This window comes from Apium graveolens, chromosome 9 (assembly GCF_009905375.1).
Source record: "Apium graveolens cultivar Ventura chromosome 9, ASM990537v1, whole genome shotgun sequence".
Classification (NCBI taxonomy): domain Eukaryota; kingdom Viridiplantae; phylum Streptophyta; class Magnoliopsida; order Apiales; family Apiaceae; genus Apium; species Apium graveolens.
Window position 1 is genome coordinate 22,547,866 of NC_133655.1, and position 17,024 is coordinate 22,564,889.

Here is a 17,024-nt window from a genome sequence, read left to right on the forward strand (position 1 = left end):
GAAACATAGACAAGTTCTTCAAGTAATCAGGTAATCACCACTAACCTTGCATATTTATCTAAAGCTGAGTGTAATGATGCTATAAATGACATGTCTACAGAATTATATCATTTGCGTGTTACACTTAAGTCTCTTATTAAGAAAAATGCTAAAATCAAAGAAAACAATTTGTTTTTAAGTGAGAGGAATAATGTGCTAGAGTCTCAGTTCATTGAATTTGAAAAATTAAGAATTGAGTGCAAAATTGCTAAGGATGAATTAACTGAGTCCTTAAAGAAAGAAGAGATCTTGAAGAAGCAGCTTGAACGAGAACATGAGGTGATTAAGGCATGGAAAACATCTAGAGATGTTCATGCTCAAATCACCAAAGTTCAAGGTATTGAGTCCTTTTGTGATGCAGCCTGGAAGAAGGATAAGGAGAAGCTGGAATCCAATTTGGTTGAAGGATTGCTTACAGATGTAGACTCGATGGATGATGAGGGTCATCCGTCGGATAACAAAAAGGGTTATCCGTAGAGTGACATAAATCCTCATCCGTCGACTGTGAGCAAGCCTGTGAGTAAAGCCAAGCTTATCAAGTTAAATGAGAAATATGGATCAGTTTCCAAGAATTTTGTTCCAGGAGAATCTAGTCAAGTGAAGAAGGAGAAGAAGGCTAATGTTGTTCATATGACTGTCAAGCAATTGAGTGACAGACTTGAAAAGATTGAGGCTAAAATAGAGGCTAAAAAGAAAAATAATAGAAATGGTAAAGTAGGGATTAACAAACACAATAACTACACACCTGATAAATATGCTCCTAGAAAAATCTGTGTCAAGTGTGGTAGTGTAAATCATTTGTCTGTTAATTGCAAATATGTTATGCCTACTTCCATATCTGTGCCACCTCACTTTCCCAACATGAATGCCATGTCTCCCATGCCTATGAATGCTATGTCTACACAAAATATGAATGTACAATTTGCTAATATGCCATTTACACCTAATCCTTATTATGCTGCATTTAGTATGCCATAAATGCCATTTAGCATGCCTTACTGGAATAACATGTTCACTAATAGCATGCCATTCCCTGTTAATCATAATATGCATGATAATTCTGCTGTAATGAATGGTTTCAAAGGTTCAACTCAAATGACTAAGGATGAATCTGATATTCCCAAGTCAAATGAGATCAAACCTAAGAAACAGAAAAAGAAAGCTAACAAGGCAGGGCCCAAGGAAACTTGGGTACCAAAATCAACTTGATTTGATTTCGATGTGTGCAGGGAAATAGAAAGAATCTATGATACTTGGATAATGGTTGTTCAAGACACATGACTGGTGATTCTACCCTGCTCATAGAGTTCAAGGAGAGAGCTGACCCTAGTATTACTTTTGGAGATGACAGCAAGGGTTATACTGTGGGATATGGCTTGATTTCAAAAGACAATGTCATTATTGAGGAAGTTGCCTTAGTGGATGGTCTCAAGCATAATTTGCTGAGTATCAGCCAACTTTGTGATAAAGGCAATTCAGTAACCTTCAACTCAGAAGCCTGTGTTATGACTAACAAGAGGAGCAACAAAGTGGTTCTCACTGGTGTGAGAAAAGGAAATGTGTACCTAGCTGACTTCAACTCATCATATGCAGAATCTGTTACTTATCTTCTCAACAAAGCAAGTCAGGATGAAAGTTGGTTATGGCACAAGAAGCTATCCCATTTAAACTTAAGACCATGAATGAACTAGTAAAGAAAGAACTGGTAAGAGGCATTCCTCAAGTGGATTTTATAAGGATGGATTGTGTGATGCCTGCCAAAAAGGAAAGCAGATTAAAGCATCATTCAGGAAGAAGCTTGATTCAACAATTGAAGAACCTTTGCAACTGCTACACATGGATTTGTTTGGACCAGTCAATGTGTTGTCCATTTCAAGGAAAAGATTTTGCCTAGTAATTGTAGATGATTTCTCAAAGTTCTCTTGGATATATTTCCTAAAGTCTAAAGATGAGGCTAGTGAAATCATCATCAATCACATAAGGCAAGTCAATAATCATCCTGATTTTAAAGTGAGAAGAATCAGGAGTGACAATGGAACCGAGTTCAAGAATTCTGTCATGAGAGCATTTTGTGAAGAAAATGGGATTTTGCATGAGTTTTCAGCAGCAAGAACTCCACAACAGAATGGAGTAGTAGAAAGGAAGAACATAACACTTATTGAAGCTGCAAGGACAATGCTTGAAGAGTCTAAGTTACCAACATATTTCTGGGCTGAAGCTGTAAATACTGCATGCTACACTCAGAATATTTCTCTGATTAATCAAGCAAAATGCATGACTCCCTATCAAGTGTTCAAGAACAAGAAGCCAACTCTAAATTTTCTTCATGTCTTCGGCTGCAAATGTTATATCTTGAGAAATCAAACTGATCAGAATGGGAAGTTTGATGCTAAAGCAGATGAAAGAATTTTTGTTGGATATGCTGTTGGCAAAACATATAGAGTCTACAATCTAAGAACCAACATTGTTGTGGAATCAATACATGTTGTGTTTGATGATAAAAAATTGAAGGACTGTAAGATGGAGATTACCATGAGAGCCTCAAATTTGACAATGTGGAGATGGTTAGTGATGACAGTGATGATGAAAGTGATCAAGAAACAGTATCAAAGGATAATGCAGAAAAATCTACTACCAATGAAGCACAAAATTCAACATCTGTCGAGTTGTATAATGCTTCATCCGTCGGGAGACAATCTGCCTTATCCGTCGGGAGGCAACCAGCTTCATCCGTCGGTACTCAAGATTCACCATCCGTCGGGTTATCAAAAGGAGCTGGGAGTGAGGATAGATCACTTACAGAAAGCTTCCCTTTCTCAAATCAAAGATCCATTAACTCAGGGGGGGTTTAATAATCAAAACTCAATCACACATCAAGACAACAATGAGGCCTCTTCATCTAGAGCTAATCTACCTCAAAAAAGAAAATGGACTAAGGATCACCCCTTTGAGCTCATTATTGGTGATGTATCTTCTAGAGTTCAAACAAGGAGAGCAACTCAAGAAGAATGTCTATACAACAGCTTTCTTTCTAAGAATGAACCAAAGAAGATAGAAGAAGCTTTGTTGGATCCTGATTGGATTTTAGCTATGCAGGAGGAGCTAAACCAATTTGAGAGGAATAAGGTATGGAAGCTGGTGCCCAAGCCTTGAGGAAAGAAACCAATTGACACCAAATGGGTATTTAGAAATAAGATGGATGAAAATGGCATAGTAGTCAGGAACAAAGCTAGATTGGTTGCTAAGGGCTATTGTCAACGAGAAGGAATATATTTTGATGAAACATTTGCTCCTGTTGCAAGACATGAAGCCATCAGAATCTTCTTAGCCTATGCAGCTCATGCCAATTTCAAGGTCTATCAAATGGATGTCAAAAGTGCCTTTTTGAATGGAGACTTGGAGGAGGAAGTCTATGTTAGTCAGCCTCCTGGTTTTGAAGACCCAAATTTTCCAGAATATGTCTACTATCTTTTGAAAGCACTTTATGGACTGAAGCAAGCACCTAGAGCCTGGTATGACACTTTATCAAAGTTTCTTTTGGAAAATCACTTCACAAGAGGTACTGTAGATAAAACTTTATTCTTTAGAAATGTTAATGGCTCTAGTATACTTGTTCAAATTTATGTAGATGATATTATTTTTGCCTCTACAGATGAAAAACTTTGCAAAAAGTTTGCCAAATTGATGTAGAGTAAGTATGAAATGAGTATGATGGGAGAACTAACTTACTTTCTTGGTTTGCAAGTTAAGCAAGTTAGTGATGAAATATTCATTAGTCAAACTAAATACATTTATGATCTATTAAAGAAGTTTGATCTAATGGATTGCACATCTGCAAAAACTCCCATGGCCACTGCAACTAAGCTTGAATTAAATACTACTGAAAAGTCTGTGGATATTTCAAGTTATAGGGGCATGGTTGGCTCATTTCTGTACTTAACATCTAGTAGGCCAGATATAATATTTGCTACATGTTTGTGTGCTAGATTTCAGGCTGATCCTAGAGAATCTCACTTAGTAGCTATCAAGAGAATTTTCAGATATCTCAAGGGAACACCAAAACTTGGCATTTGGTACCCTAGAGATTCTGGTTTTGATCTAACTGGTTATTCAGATGCAGATTATGCAGGTTGTAAAATTGATAGAAAAAGTACAACAGGAACCTGTCAATTTCTAGGAAACAAGCTTGTGTCCTGGTTCAGTAAAAAGAAAAATTCAGTTTCTACTTCCACAGCTGAAGCTGAATATATTGCTGCTGGCAGTTGCTGTGCACATATTTTGTGGATGAAAAACCAATTGTAAGACTATGGTCTGCAAGTGGAAAGAATTCCCATTTTCTTTGATAACATAAGTGCAATTGCTATCACTGAAAATTTAGTGCAACATTTAAGAACAAAGCACATAGATATAAAGTACCACTTCATAAGGAAACATGTAATGAATGGTACTGTAGAACTATATTTTGTTCCAAGTGAAAAGCAGCTTGCAGATATTTTTACCAAGTCACTGGATGAATCCACCTTCTCAAGGTTGGTAAGTGAGTTAGGTATGCTTAATTATTCTTAAATATTTTCAGATAATTTGCAAGTTATTATGCAGCCAGAAATTTAATTGATTTTCCGGTCTAAGATGGAATTTTGGCTAAGTCAAAATTTACATCTCGATGGATGATCTTTATCCATCGAATTTGATCATCCGTCGGAATATTTTTTGTAAATAAAAATTAAAGAAAGCCCCCCTCTGGTATCTCTCCAAAGATGCCAGTTGCAAAATCCACCAAAACCAAAGAGGGAAGTATGAAGGTGGGTAAGGTAGGTGAGGGACAGGGTGAACATAAAAGAAACCCTAAGGATAAGGATGGAGAGTTGAGTGGTTCCCAACCTAGCCATACTGCAGTTTCCCAACAAACTGCAGTGATTAATAAGGATAAAAGCTCATTTCTAGCTGCATCCTCCCAAAAGGATGTGGCTATTGAACAAAACTCTTAGCCAAGAGCACAGGCTAAAAGGGTAAGGGACACTAGCTCACCCCCAAACTTATGCCAGAAAGAAGAAATCAAAAACCTTTAGGGATGCATAGGGTTCACACACTGTGCAAACTGGTGCTAAAGACACAGTCACTGCACCTTCACAAATTCAGCTTGATGTGGCTCCAATAAATGCTGAGTCACAGCCAAAATCATTAGTAATAGAAGCACCTCAAACACCAAATTCTCCCACAAATTCTCTGGATATGGACATGATCAACACATCAATTCCTGATTCCCCTTCTTTAACTTTGTTAGGGGAAGCCAAAATCTAGAGCAAGTGAGCATCATCTTTTGGATGATTTGTTGGCTCACTTGCCAATTCTTTCAGGAACTGTTGAAACATCTGTGCCCAAAATCTCATCAATCAGCATAGAGTCCACAATAGTTTCAATTCCAAGTTCATTCATTTCTACTCTCTCGATGGATATTGCTCATCCGTCGAGTAGTGATTGTATCCCGACGGATAAACTTAACAATATTTATCCGTCGGATAGTCAAACTGCTAACCCGATGGATATTCCTCATCCGTCGGGTGTCTCTGCACAACTTCAAATTTCATCTATTATCTCTAGTGCAGAAGACTTAGTGGTTGTACAGTCACTCTTAGGATTGAGGGAAAAGAGTGTTATGAGTGAGAGTCTGGGTTGCTCTCAGGAAAAAGGAAAGGAAAAGAGTGAAAATATGCAATCCATTTCTTCAGGATTGGAAAAAGAGAGTGAGAAGAGTCCCACCTTAGATGGTGAAGGTGAGGGTGTGAGGGTGGGAAGCCAGGGTGAGACCCTGATGCAACAAAAGAGAGAACAAGAAAGAAATGCAGGTACATGAGCTATAAGGATGGATGTCATTGCTAGTGAGTTAATGAATGTCCAGGATGCAGACAGGGAGGGACTCTCTCAGCAACCTCAAGCTGTTATAGATTCCACCTCCCTTGATATTGAGGCATTTACTCACCCTGTTCCAGCTTATCAACTTCTAGCTGAATAGGGCAATAACAATGCAGAAAGGATGCTTAATTTGGTGCATACCACTCAGTCAATACTAAGAGCTAAGGATACCATCACAGCTTTGCCCTCTACAGCTGGTGATGTTGATTATGAGAGTGGTGGTTCAGCAGTTTTCTTTGAAGATGAAGGTAGAGATAGTGAAGAAGAGCCATTGGACATAGGGGGGAAGTAGGTTCCAGTTCAAGATCAGGCATGCCATCATGGGCATTTTCAAAGCATTGTGATGAACACTACTTCAAGACAACCCTGATCCAACTCATAAATCAGACAAATTCTTCTCTTCAAACCACTACAAATGCCAACACCAAGAAGCTCCATCAAGCACATCTTGCTTCTCTACAACTATAACAGATTCAAGGCTTCCAACATGATAGAGATGTCAACACCATCAAGGGTGATATTGATGAGATGAAAAAGGCTATTTCTGACAAGATGGACTCTAAGCTTCCAGAAGCTACAATGCTTGACATCAAGAGACAACTCAGGAAAAATTCTGATCTTGCCATAAAGATAGATGCCTTAGATACAAAAATGTCAGCTATGGAAGCATCTCTAACGGCCATTCATCTGCATCAAGCTCAACAGACAGACTTGCTTCAGAAACTGGTGGCTGCACAAACCTCCTCGTCTACTCAACTTGATGATAACAAAAAGGGGGAGAAAGGACCAAGTGAGGGGGAGAAGCTTCACATTCAAATCAGTAAGATTGCGTTTGGAAACGCGAATTTCATTTAAAATATTGAAATTCAATTGCTAGAATTGAATTCCGAAATTTTAAATTCAAATAACTTGTTTGGTAATTATAAGAATTTCAAATCCTGAATTTCAAATTCATAATCCTGTTTGGCAACAACTAGAATTTCATTTCAAATTAGATATTTAAAATCCATCAATAAACAATCATCTACAGAATTTTTTTAACACAATCTATGTTTAAACAAACTAATCATTAATAAGCAACAAGATCCATCCCAATTTTTTATCATCCGGTAAACTTTTCAGCATCTCGAACTCGTCAACTTGTCCATTCAGAAACCTCTTGACAGCCCTCATAACATCATTATCAGTGATTTTATCAACAGTAGATACGACCTCATATATTTCTTTGCAGGTGGGTCGCGGTGGTTCTTTTGATTTACTCACGTATTCCTTGAATGACTCTGCAAAACTAGTAACGGCATCAGCTAGACGGTCCCTCTTTTGCCTTTTATTTAATTCACCAGAACCCGTTTCAGCAGTGCTAGCAACTTCATTTTCTAGCTCCATCGCGGTAGCCGACTCTTCATACTGCTCTGCACCATCACTGTTAGCTCTATCGGCGGCAAATAAAGTACAGATGTCATCCCAATTCTGAATACGCTTGTTCTGATAGGCAGATGCGTGTGGAACTCCCTGTACAAGCAAATCACAACACATAAAAAAATCAGCAAAGAATTGTTTATTAATCTTAAACATGAATCTGATAGCTATTTGTGTTTGCAATCATGCTGGTGTATAGTAAATACATACATCAGTAGTTTAGTTTTCTAACTACTGGAATCTACAAACATGACTACTCTGCCTCTAAATGATGAAAGTAGCATTTCTGTTAAACCTAATGTACATATCATATATAAGCACATGAGCCATTAGTGTCAATTACCATGTTCTTCAGGTATACATAGTCACTTTAATAGTTGCAGGAAAATATTATGAGTAGCTGAATGAGTAATTGCCAAAAAAAATTCTGCAACCGAAGAGTGAGTACTAAACTACATATAAATCTACAATTTAAATTCGATTTTGATAGTGTAAAGGGACAAGGATGCTCTAACAAGAATTTAATTAGACCACCATTTATCACCTGAGTAATCTTTTTTTTTAAGTCTTATTATAGTCATTCAAAAATTGGAAATGTATTTCTTCTTCGATCATTTTTTGCTAATAATTATACATGCATTTCTAATTTATATATGTCAACTTCAAAAAGAGTAATATCATATTATCACTGTGTATCAGAATAGCTAATATAACAAAAGAGATGCAACAACTTTTAAAGGCTATACAGAGAGTGAAGCATATATCATTATGTTGTATTACTTACCTTCTTTATTAAAAAATCAGTAATCATATCTACACCTCCACTCTTAGGTGACAGGTGGTGACATATCTAGAATTTCAAAATTTATTCAAACTGACAGAGAAGGCTTTAACAGCTCAAAAATATGCTAGTTGGCTGAAGCAAAAGAGGAGAGTTCACCGCAGAAAATTGTAATAAAGAAGGAGAAAACAACTGTTGCGTCAAGGTACATGCAAGGTTTCTCGACATCTAGCAGAAAATTAAATAGAACTGACTCAACTGGTTCTGCAAATATCAACTCAAACTATATATTAGGCAGACGAGAGAAAAAACATCCTTCAGGCACAATCTCCTGGCACTCTCTTAAAGTTATAATTAAATCTAAGCATTCTTAGAGTTTCAAAATCCTGCTTAGATATATTAACACTTTCTTTCCATTTTTCACATTTGACCTTAATGATCATTCTGTAATAATTATCTAATTATCTAAATGAGTAAAATCAGATATACTAACTAAAATAATGATATACAATACCTCACAATAAGCTTTCCATTCTGCAAGATCTTCTATCGGTATCACCAACATCTTCTTTTCTTCATCCCATTTAAACTTGGTATAAGTTCGAATCTCAGTAATCATAGCATAGTGTTTCTTCCAAACCTTGATTCGGTTCCTCACATTATCCACAGTGGCAAATATACCCATTTCAACCCGCAATTTATCAACCACGGCCTGGTGAGCTTGAGCTTTAAAATCTCCGTCACCTTTGTTTCCTGCATTAATCTGATCATACAATGTCAAAATCAGCAGGTTATCCATATCAGTACTCCATGTTAAATAATCCCTTTTCTGAACGATTGGTACAGTTGGCTGCTGAGTAGTTGGCTGAACAGTCGGCTGAAGCATTGGTCGTTTTCCTTGTCTTCGGCACCTGCAAAATCTTGATTACTAGTCCGTGTTGCAACTGATGGTGGATTGGACAAAGAGAATGGTGAAAATAAAAAAATACTACACTGCTAGAAATTCTAAGAGTAGCACACATGATATAATATTTAAATTTAAATATGTTGACAAAATCCAACTTTAGAACTTAATATAAATCCTTCCATTAAAAACTACACAAGTTCATACAAAATTAAACAAACAAGTTATTTATAGTCCAGAAAGAAAGCAGAATAGATAGATAAACTAAGTTTTATATAGCTCAAGTCCTTCGTGCTACATATTCTTCAAACATTTTCTTGGCTAGATCATCCCTAAACTCGTTCCATTCATTTGTTGATCGTGCAGTTGAAATGTAGTCATTTTCCTCGTCTTCTTCATCAATGTTTTCCGATCTTAACAAGTCTCTTTCTACTTCTTGCATAAAGTTTCTTTCTTCCATTTTTTCTTCCCTAAAAAAGTTATGAAGAATAAAACAAGCATTGATAATTCTGATTTGAATTTTTTTGGGATAAAAGCTAGCATCCCTCAATATAGCCCAACGCTTCTTCAACAACCCAAAAGCCCTTTCAATGCAATTACGAGCGGAAGAGTGCCTCAAGTTAAAAAGTTCTTTGTAATTTGTGGGAGTGTTTCCATGCCATAAATTCAAATGATATCGAGTATGTTTGTAAGGAGTTAGGAATCCTTCACTATTAGAAAAACCCAAATCCGCAAGAAAATACTTATCTGCATCACATAATTAAAGCATTTTAAATATTACATTTTCTAAAAGTGTCTAACCAAATTCAAAGCATGAACAAATTCTTACTTTTAGGCACTTTTAGACCATTTGGTCTACGAAGTGCATCGCGGAGTACACGAGGATCTGATGCCGACCCTTCCCACCCAGGCAAAACATACGTGAAACATAAATCTGGATCACAAGTAGCTAGAACATTAGTGCTAATATCTCCTTTTCTATCTCGATAGCGTGGCCGGTCCTCGACAGGGACAGTCATTTTGATATGTGTCCCATCAAGAGCTCCAACAGCACCCTAAATATAGTTCTTATTTAATAATGGACACCTTAAATTTTACCTACATGAATAGAAATTGACTTTTAGATTACCTCAAACCACTTCCACTGATTATCATCAACATAACTAGTGGAATGGTCTACTTTCTTTATGTAATCCTTCCCGAGCTTGAGTAATGATCCAAGTACTATATGAAATTATCGACTCACTGTCTCTCCAGAACGTGCAAAAAGAGCTTGTATGGTTCTATTTTTCAAATCATGGGCAAGGATGTGAAGAAATAAAGCCACAACTTCTTTTACAGTGACATGTTTTGTAGTTACTAACCCTCCCCTAGTTTCTAAAAGGTGACACAACTTCTCAAATCGAGGTATATCAAGACGCAATTCATCACGGCATCTCCTGTCAATTTTTAAGGTGTTCATCCAAGTAGCTCTAATTTGAGAACGATCATAAGCATTCCATGTTAACTCCTTTAACCTATAATTTTGGCCATAAGATGCTGCCACTACGACTTGAATAAAACCTACGACCAACATAATAAATTCCATATCCTCATCATTGTCAACATTACCCCTTGGACGTTTTTGTAAAACGTTAGAGACATGAAATTTTCAGTGTTTGCAGTTAGAAAAAATAAACAATTATCAAATTAATCGAGCTACGCTAACAAGCAAAGAGGTACTCAATTAAAACTAACTATTTCAACAGTAAAAAGGCAGCAATAACACGCACAAATAAAGAGTGAATATAAAGAGGAAAATGTGTAATATACTAACCCTTGAGCTGATTTCTCTTTTGAACTGCAAAAAGAACCAATAAAATCAATTATTTTCCAAATAAAAATATATAGATCTGATCAATTCTTTTGCGTGTAAGAAAAAATTGAAATCAATAAATATTTGTATATATGTATATTGAATCAATTTGTTGTTATATGTATAGATTCACAAACGGCTGTACCATACCTCATGTTCGTTGATGGATTATGTGTGAAGAGAGAGATAAGAGGTTGAGAGAGAGAGAGATTCAATCGATCGAGAGAGACCGTTGAGTGACTGTTGAGTCGTCCGATCCAATATTTGGGCTGTTTTTCATTTGGAATGACATACCTAAAATTGTTATTTGAAATTCACTCATATGGGCTTTATTTTTAAATGGGTAGAATTTGGGCCAAATCCAAATCTAAATCCCTCATCTATCCAAACAATAAATTTGAGTCAAATACAGTATTTTAAATGAAATGTGGCTATCCAAACAGGCTGTAAAGTAATTGTGCCTACAATTGCTTTCACCAAGCCACCAGTAAGAGACAGTATTGATCTGATCAATGAAGCATCAACCAACATAAGAGCAACTGAAAAGGAGCAGTTGAAGCCAATCAACTGGGAGAAAATTGATGAGGACATACAAAAGAAGTTTGGGCTAGTAAAAAAGCCATAAAAGTCAGCCATTCATTACTCTCAAGTCAAGTAGATTTCTGTGAATGAAATGAGCATGAACTATCTGGAAAGAGGACAACCATCCTGCATCAAATCTCCAAAGGCTGAAATAATTTTGTAGCCAAGGGTGAACTATCCAAAATCATCATTAAAGAACCCTTTGAATACAGTGTATGAGACACCTAAGCCTGATGAGAATAAGCTTCTGTCAAGAACAATTGCCTTCTAAAGGATCCAGCTGATTCAGCCTTAAAAAGGAGAATTGCTAAAGTTTTCAGAAATGGGAAAGAAATTTGTGTGGTGGCTGGATATCCTCAATTTGCTCAAGCAAAGAGAGAAGAAAAGGCAAGATTGAAGCAAGAAAAGAAGCAAGCTATTCTAGATGCCAAGAAGGCTAAACAAAAGAAAGAGCAAGCTGTTATCTTGGACAAGCTACAAGTTGTGAAACCAACACAACAAATTCCTGCTCAGCCATCTGAAATCACTGAATCTCAAGATCCAAAGAAGCAAGTTGAACCAAAACAGAAGAAATCTCAGAGATACAAGGAATTGGCCAAAAGAACCAAAAGGAAATTAAACTTTGTTGGTAAGGAATTGGAGGATCAGTTTCCCAAGGAATCCACTCTAACTACAACTCAAGCATCAAAACCCTCTGTGGTATTTGAAGACATCAAGGTGGTGGATCCTTACCGGAACATTCATGGTGAACCTATTGTGCCTAAGGATGAACCAATAGACTGGGAGAGCCTACCAATACCTGACTTCAATCTACCAATCCTTAACAAGCCAAAGAGAACAAAGTCAAGAGCAGTCAACAAAGTGAAGTTGTCACCTCTCAAATCCAAATCTCTAGTCAAAGCTCAATCTAAAGTCAACAAGGGAGATTACATGTACTTGTGTGACATCAAGGAATTCTCTGATCTAAATCTTTATCTAGATGAACTAGAAGAAGTGAGAGGGATTCATGCATACAGAAATCTACCTGAAAGGTTAGTTTTCAAGTACAAGGGAAGAAAGGAGATTCAATGGCCACTTCACAGGATCCTTCAAGAAAGCCAAGCTGTACTGATAAAGGTTTATTCATCTTTCAAGAAGAACTTTGGGTTCGATGTAACTGCAAGAAGATTGGTTCTAAAGAAGATTGAAGAACTGAGGAGTATTAGAGCTAAAGATGCACTCCCAAAGACTCTTATTATTCCTTACACAGGGAGAATAGTGCATCTAAGGCCCTACTAGCTGATGGAGTTCATGGATGACAAAGGAGTTAAAAGATTTTTCAGATTAGAAGACCAATTGAGCATCTTTAGCAATGAGACTCTTTTGGAGATGCAAGAAAAGCTAAATCTCTCAGAATCTGATGAACTGGAATTCCACAGACAGCTCTAAAATCAGATAGAAGAAAACAACAGAAAGCTTGGAAAGAGATCCAGACCTTCAAGGAACTAGATAAATCTGCTCAGGCTAGAGGAGAACCTTGAAAATGACTGTGAGCTTATCTTTGTACTTTTTGTTAATAGAAGCACTTTACAGTTTTATCTACTTACTTTCATAGTTGTATTTTTAGGGCGTTTTGTAATCATCAAGTTTCTCTTAATTTATGGCTACAATTCCAGTAGACATAAATTGGGGGAGATTGTTGTGAATATGTTGTGTACTTGATGATTTCATTAACAAAACACCTTGGTAGATTTTACTTAGTGAAAAATGTAGCACTCGACGGATAAGGATTATAGTCCCGACGGATGACTCAATATAGTCCCGATGGATGATGATTTATTATCCATCAAGTGAGTAGCTTATGTAACAATAAGTCTGTAGCACATTTCTGCATACATATTGTTTAGATTCTGTAAGTAGTACTCAAGTCATGTTGACTTTAACTAGATATGCAGAATAGGTTGATTAATTGTTCATAGTTGATGTCTTGTAATTCTGCATAAATGAAATGAAGTCAAGTACCAGATTGCTACCAGACAGATAAACAACAATGTCATTCGACGGATGATCAACAAGACAACCCGACAGATGATCATGAACTCGACGGATGATCATGAACCCGACGGATAAAGAATTCAAACATCTGTTGACAGTAACAACATAGTCACCTGCGCCAAGTGTATGCAAATGGAATGTGGAAGCCTATTCAACTGGGTTTTAGAGAACAAAGAAGCATTGCCATTTCCATGCTATTATGAAGATATTCAAAGATACTGGAAAAGAGTAATGAAGTAGCATAGTTTAGACTTGATAGTTTTTGTTATATTATCTTGTCTTATTACTTTGTAATCTTGGTGTTATATAAACCAAGAAGTAGCAAATAGAACAACTAACTAAGCAACCAATAGAGAAACATTTGTAAGCTGTATTCTTAGCATTTCTCTATAATCTTAGTTTTTAAAATTTGTAAGCAGCTGTGAGCTAATTGCTACACAGAGTTCTCTTGATATATTATATATCTCTGGTGAATACATTCAAATCCACCAGAAAGTTTTTAAAGACCTTTGTTTTTAATTACTTGTGTTTTAATTCATTTCAAGTTATTATTTCACACTCTGCAAATCAATTCACACTGATATATATTTAAGTTAGAACACTTTTATTTTTGGAAAAAGTTTCAAGAATTTTATTCAACCCCCCTTCTGTAATTCTTGTTGCATTGTTAGGACTAACAAGAGTCTTGAGTTGTGGTAGGATCTTCAGCTTGCTCCCCCTGAACAGGTTCATTTTCCCTTGGAGTAGTTACCACAGTTTCAATGACATCAGAATTTAACCCGTCAGAACATACATGATCAGGATTTAAGCCATCAGATGTTACAGAATCAGAATTTAAATCTTCATTTTCAAATCTCAGCTGATCATGATCATTGAAATATTCAAGTCCATTAGTCTTTTTATCATCAAAAGATATATTGATAGATTCCATGACAACCCTTGTTCTTAAATTGTAGACTCTGAAGGCTTTTGTGAAAAGAGGATATCCAACAAAAATTCATTCATCAGCTTTTAGATCAAATTTTGACAGCAGTTCAGGATGAGTCTTAAGAACAAAACACTTACATCCAAATACATGAAAGTATTTCAGATTTGGCTTCTTTTTCTTCACCATCTCATATGGTATTTTTCCATGCTTGTTTATGAGTGTAGCATTCTATGTAAAACAAGCAGTCTGCACAACTTCAGCCCAAAAGTAGGTTGGCAGCTTTGCTTCATCAAGCATAGTTCGTGCAGCTTCAATGAGAGTCCTGTTTTTTCTTTCTACAACTCCATTTTGATGTGAAATTCCAGGTGCAGAAAATTCCTGTTTAATTCCATGCTCTTTGCAGAACTCTTCCATGATTGAATTCTTGAACTCAGTGTCATTATCACTTCTTATTATTTTAACAGAATCTTTGACCAATTTATCCAGCTATCTGACATGATCAGTTAGAGTAGATGCAGTTTCATTCTTCTTGTGTAAGAAATACACCCAAGTGTATCTTATGAACTCATCTACTATAACCATAGCATATTTCTTCTTTGTAATTGACATGACATTGACTGGACCAAATAGATCAACATGTAGTAGGTGATAAGTCTCAAGAATTGAGGATTCAATTTTGCTCTTGAATAAAGATTTTCTTTGTTTTGCCTTTTGACATGAATCACAAAGGCCATCAGGAGCAAATACTGATTTTGGCAGTCCTTTCACAAGATCTTTCTTTACTAGCTCATTTATGTTGTTGAAATTTAAATGAGAGAGTCTATTGTGCCAATTCCATCTTTCTTCAATTGATACTCTACTCAACAGACATATTACAGAACCATCAGAGTTTGTTGAAACTTTGGCTTCATAAATGTTACCATGCCTGTAACCTTTCAGAACTACTTTGCCTATAGAATTACTTACAACTTTACAATGTTCTTCAAAGAAATCCACATGATAACCTCTGTCACATATTTGACTCACACTTAGCAAATTGTGTTTAAGTCCTGAGATAAGAGCTACTATTTCAATGATGACATTCCCAAGATTGATATTGCCACATCCCAGAGTTTTTCCCATGTTGCCATCTCCATAAGAAACTGTTATTCCTAGTGAACTAACAATGAGATTTACAGAAGGGGGGTTGAATGTAAATCTCAAAACTTATTCAAGTTTTGAGCAGTTTCTAGTCTATATGTTTTGATGAGCAAGTGTGTGTGAATTGCTTTGAGCTAATGCAGACATATATATATTCAAACACAAATGTAAAGAACACAACAGACTTAAAAACTTTTCTGGTGGATTTGTTGTTCCACCAGAGATGTGTTATTTCAGAAAATCTGTGATTCAAAGAATTAAATCACAGTTGCTTCCTAGTACAAACTAGATGATTTTCTCTCTGGATTTTTCTAAACAGCTCTGGAAAATACACTTCTAATTACTAGCTGCTACTTGGTTTATATAACACCAAGTTTACAAGTGAAGACAAAACTGTAAAATACAATTAAAAGACTCTTCACATGTTTCTTCTTCATTTCTCTATCCAATGCAATTTAGGTTTAGCTGTGAATCTTTGAATACTTCCTTGTTTGCACCAAAATGGAAATGCTGCATTTTCTTGATTCCTCCCAGAGGCTGTCACATTCCAGTTTGTCTCTGTCAATCCATGTGCCTCTGTCAGCTTATGAATTATCACTATCAACTGCTATTGAACTAAGCATCCGTTGAAGCTTTTATCCGTTGATGACTTTATCCGTTGAAGCTTTATCTGTTGATGCATTAGCAGTTGAAGCATTATCCATTGAAGCACTCATCCGTTGATGGATGATATCCATTGAAGCTTTAGAGACATCCGTTGAAGCTTTGTTTCTCATCCGTTGAAGGCCTTTAATATCAGTTGATACTACTTCACTTATACAAAATTACAAGGCATACAAATATTTACAATTAGCCCTCCTATTTGCATATTCGCTACTAGTCAACATGACTGATAATTTCCCACAACATCTAAGAATTACAACTTAAATACAGAGAATGAAATATGCTACAATACTAAACTTATTTCTAATTAAAGCTACTCCTTCAACGGATAGCCAAAATGGTCTTATCCGTTGAGGCTATAAACACTAGATTTCTACTTAAGTGTTTTGTTTAACTTATCATCAAACTAATACACATATTCCTAACAATCTCCCCTATTTATGACTACTAGAACTGTGGGCATAAATTTGGGTTTAACTTGATGATAACAAAACACTTAATAAACATATGAACTGAAATAAAGTAGAAATTCAAAAGTGCTGCAGAAGTGTGTATACTGAGATAGAATTGAAGAATTACATTGTTTCCAAGGGTGCTCCTTTAGCCTGAGCAGATTAATTTCTTTTCCTTTGATCCCTTATTTTCTTTCCTAGCCTCCTGTCATTCTCCTCTATTTGGAGTTGAAGTTGTCTATAGAACTCAGCTTCATCTTCTTCATTGATGTCCAACTTAGATTGCATATCCTTGAGAGTTTCATTACTGGCAA

General features: G+C 36.2%; 1 protein-coding gene across 1 annotated transcript; it reads right to left on the bottom strand.

Moving 5' to 3' along the window:
- Positions 1–7,014: 7,014 nt before the first annotated feature.
- LOC141685111 (uncharacterized) lies at positions 7,015–11,191 on the bottom strand. The gene is made up of 4 exons (XM_074490236.1): positions 11,062–11,191; positions 10,873–10,896; positions 8,667–9,063; positions 7,015–7,464 (listed from the first exon to the last, which is right to left on the bottom strand). The coding sequence occupies exons 1-4, from the start codon at positions 11,064–11,066 to the stop codon at positions 7,015–7,017; spliced, it is 876 nt and encodes a 291-aa protein (XP_074346337.1). The 5' UTR covers positions 11,067–11,191.
- Positions 11,192–17,024: the final 5,833 nt, after the last annotated feature.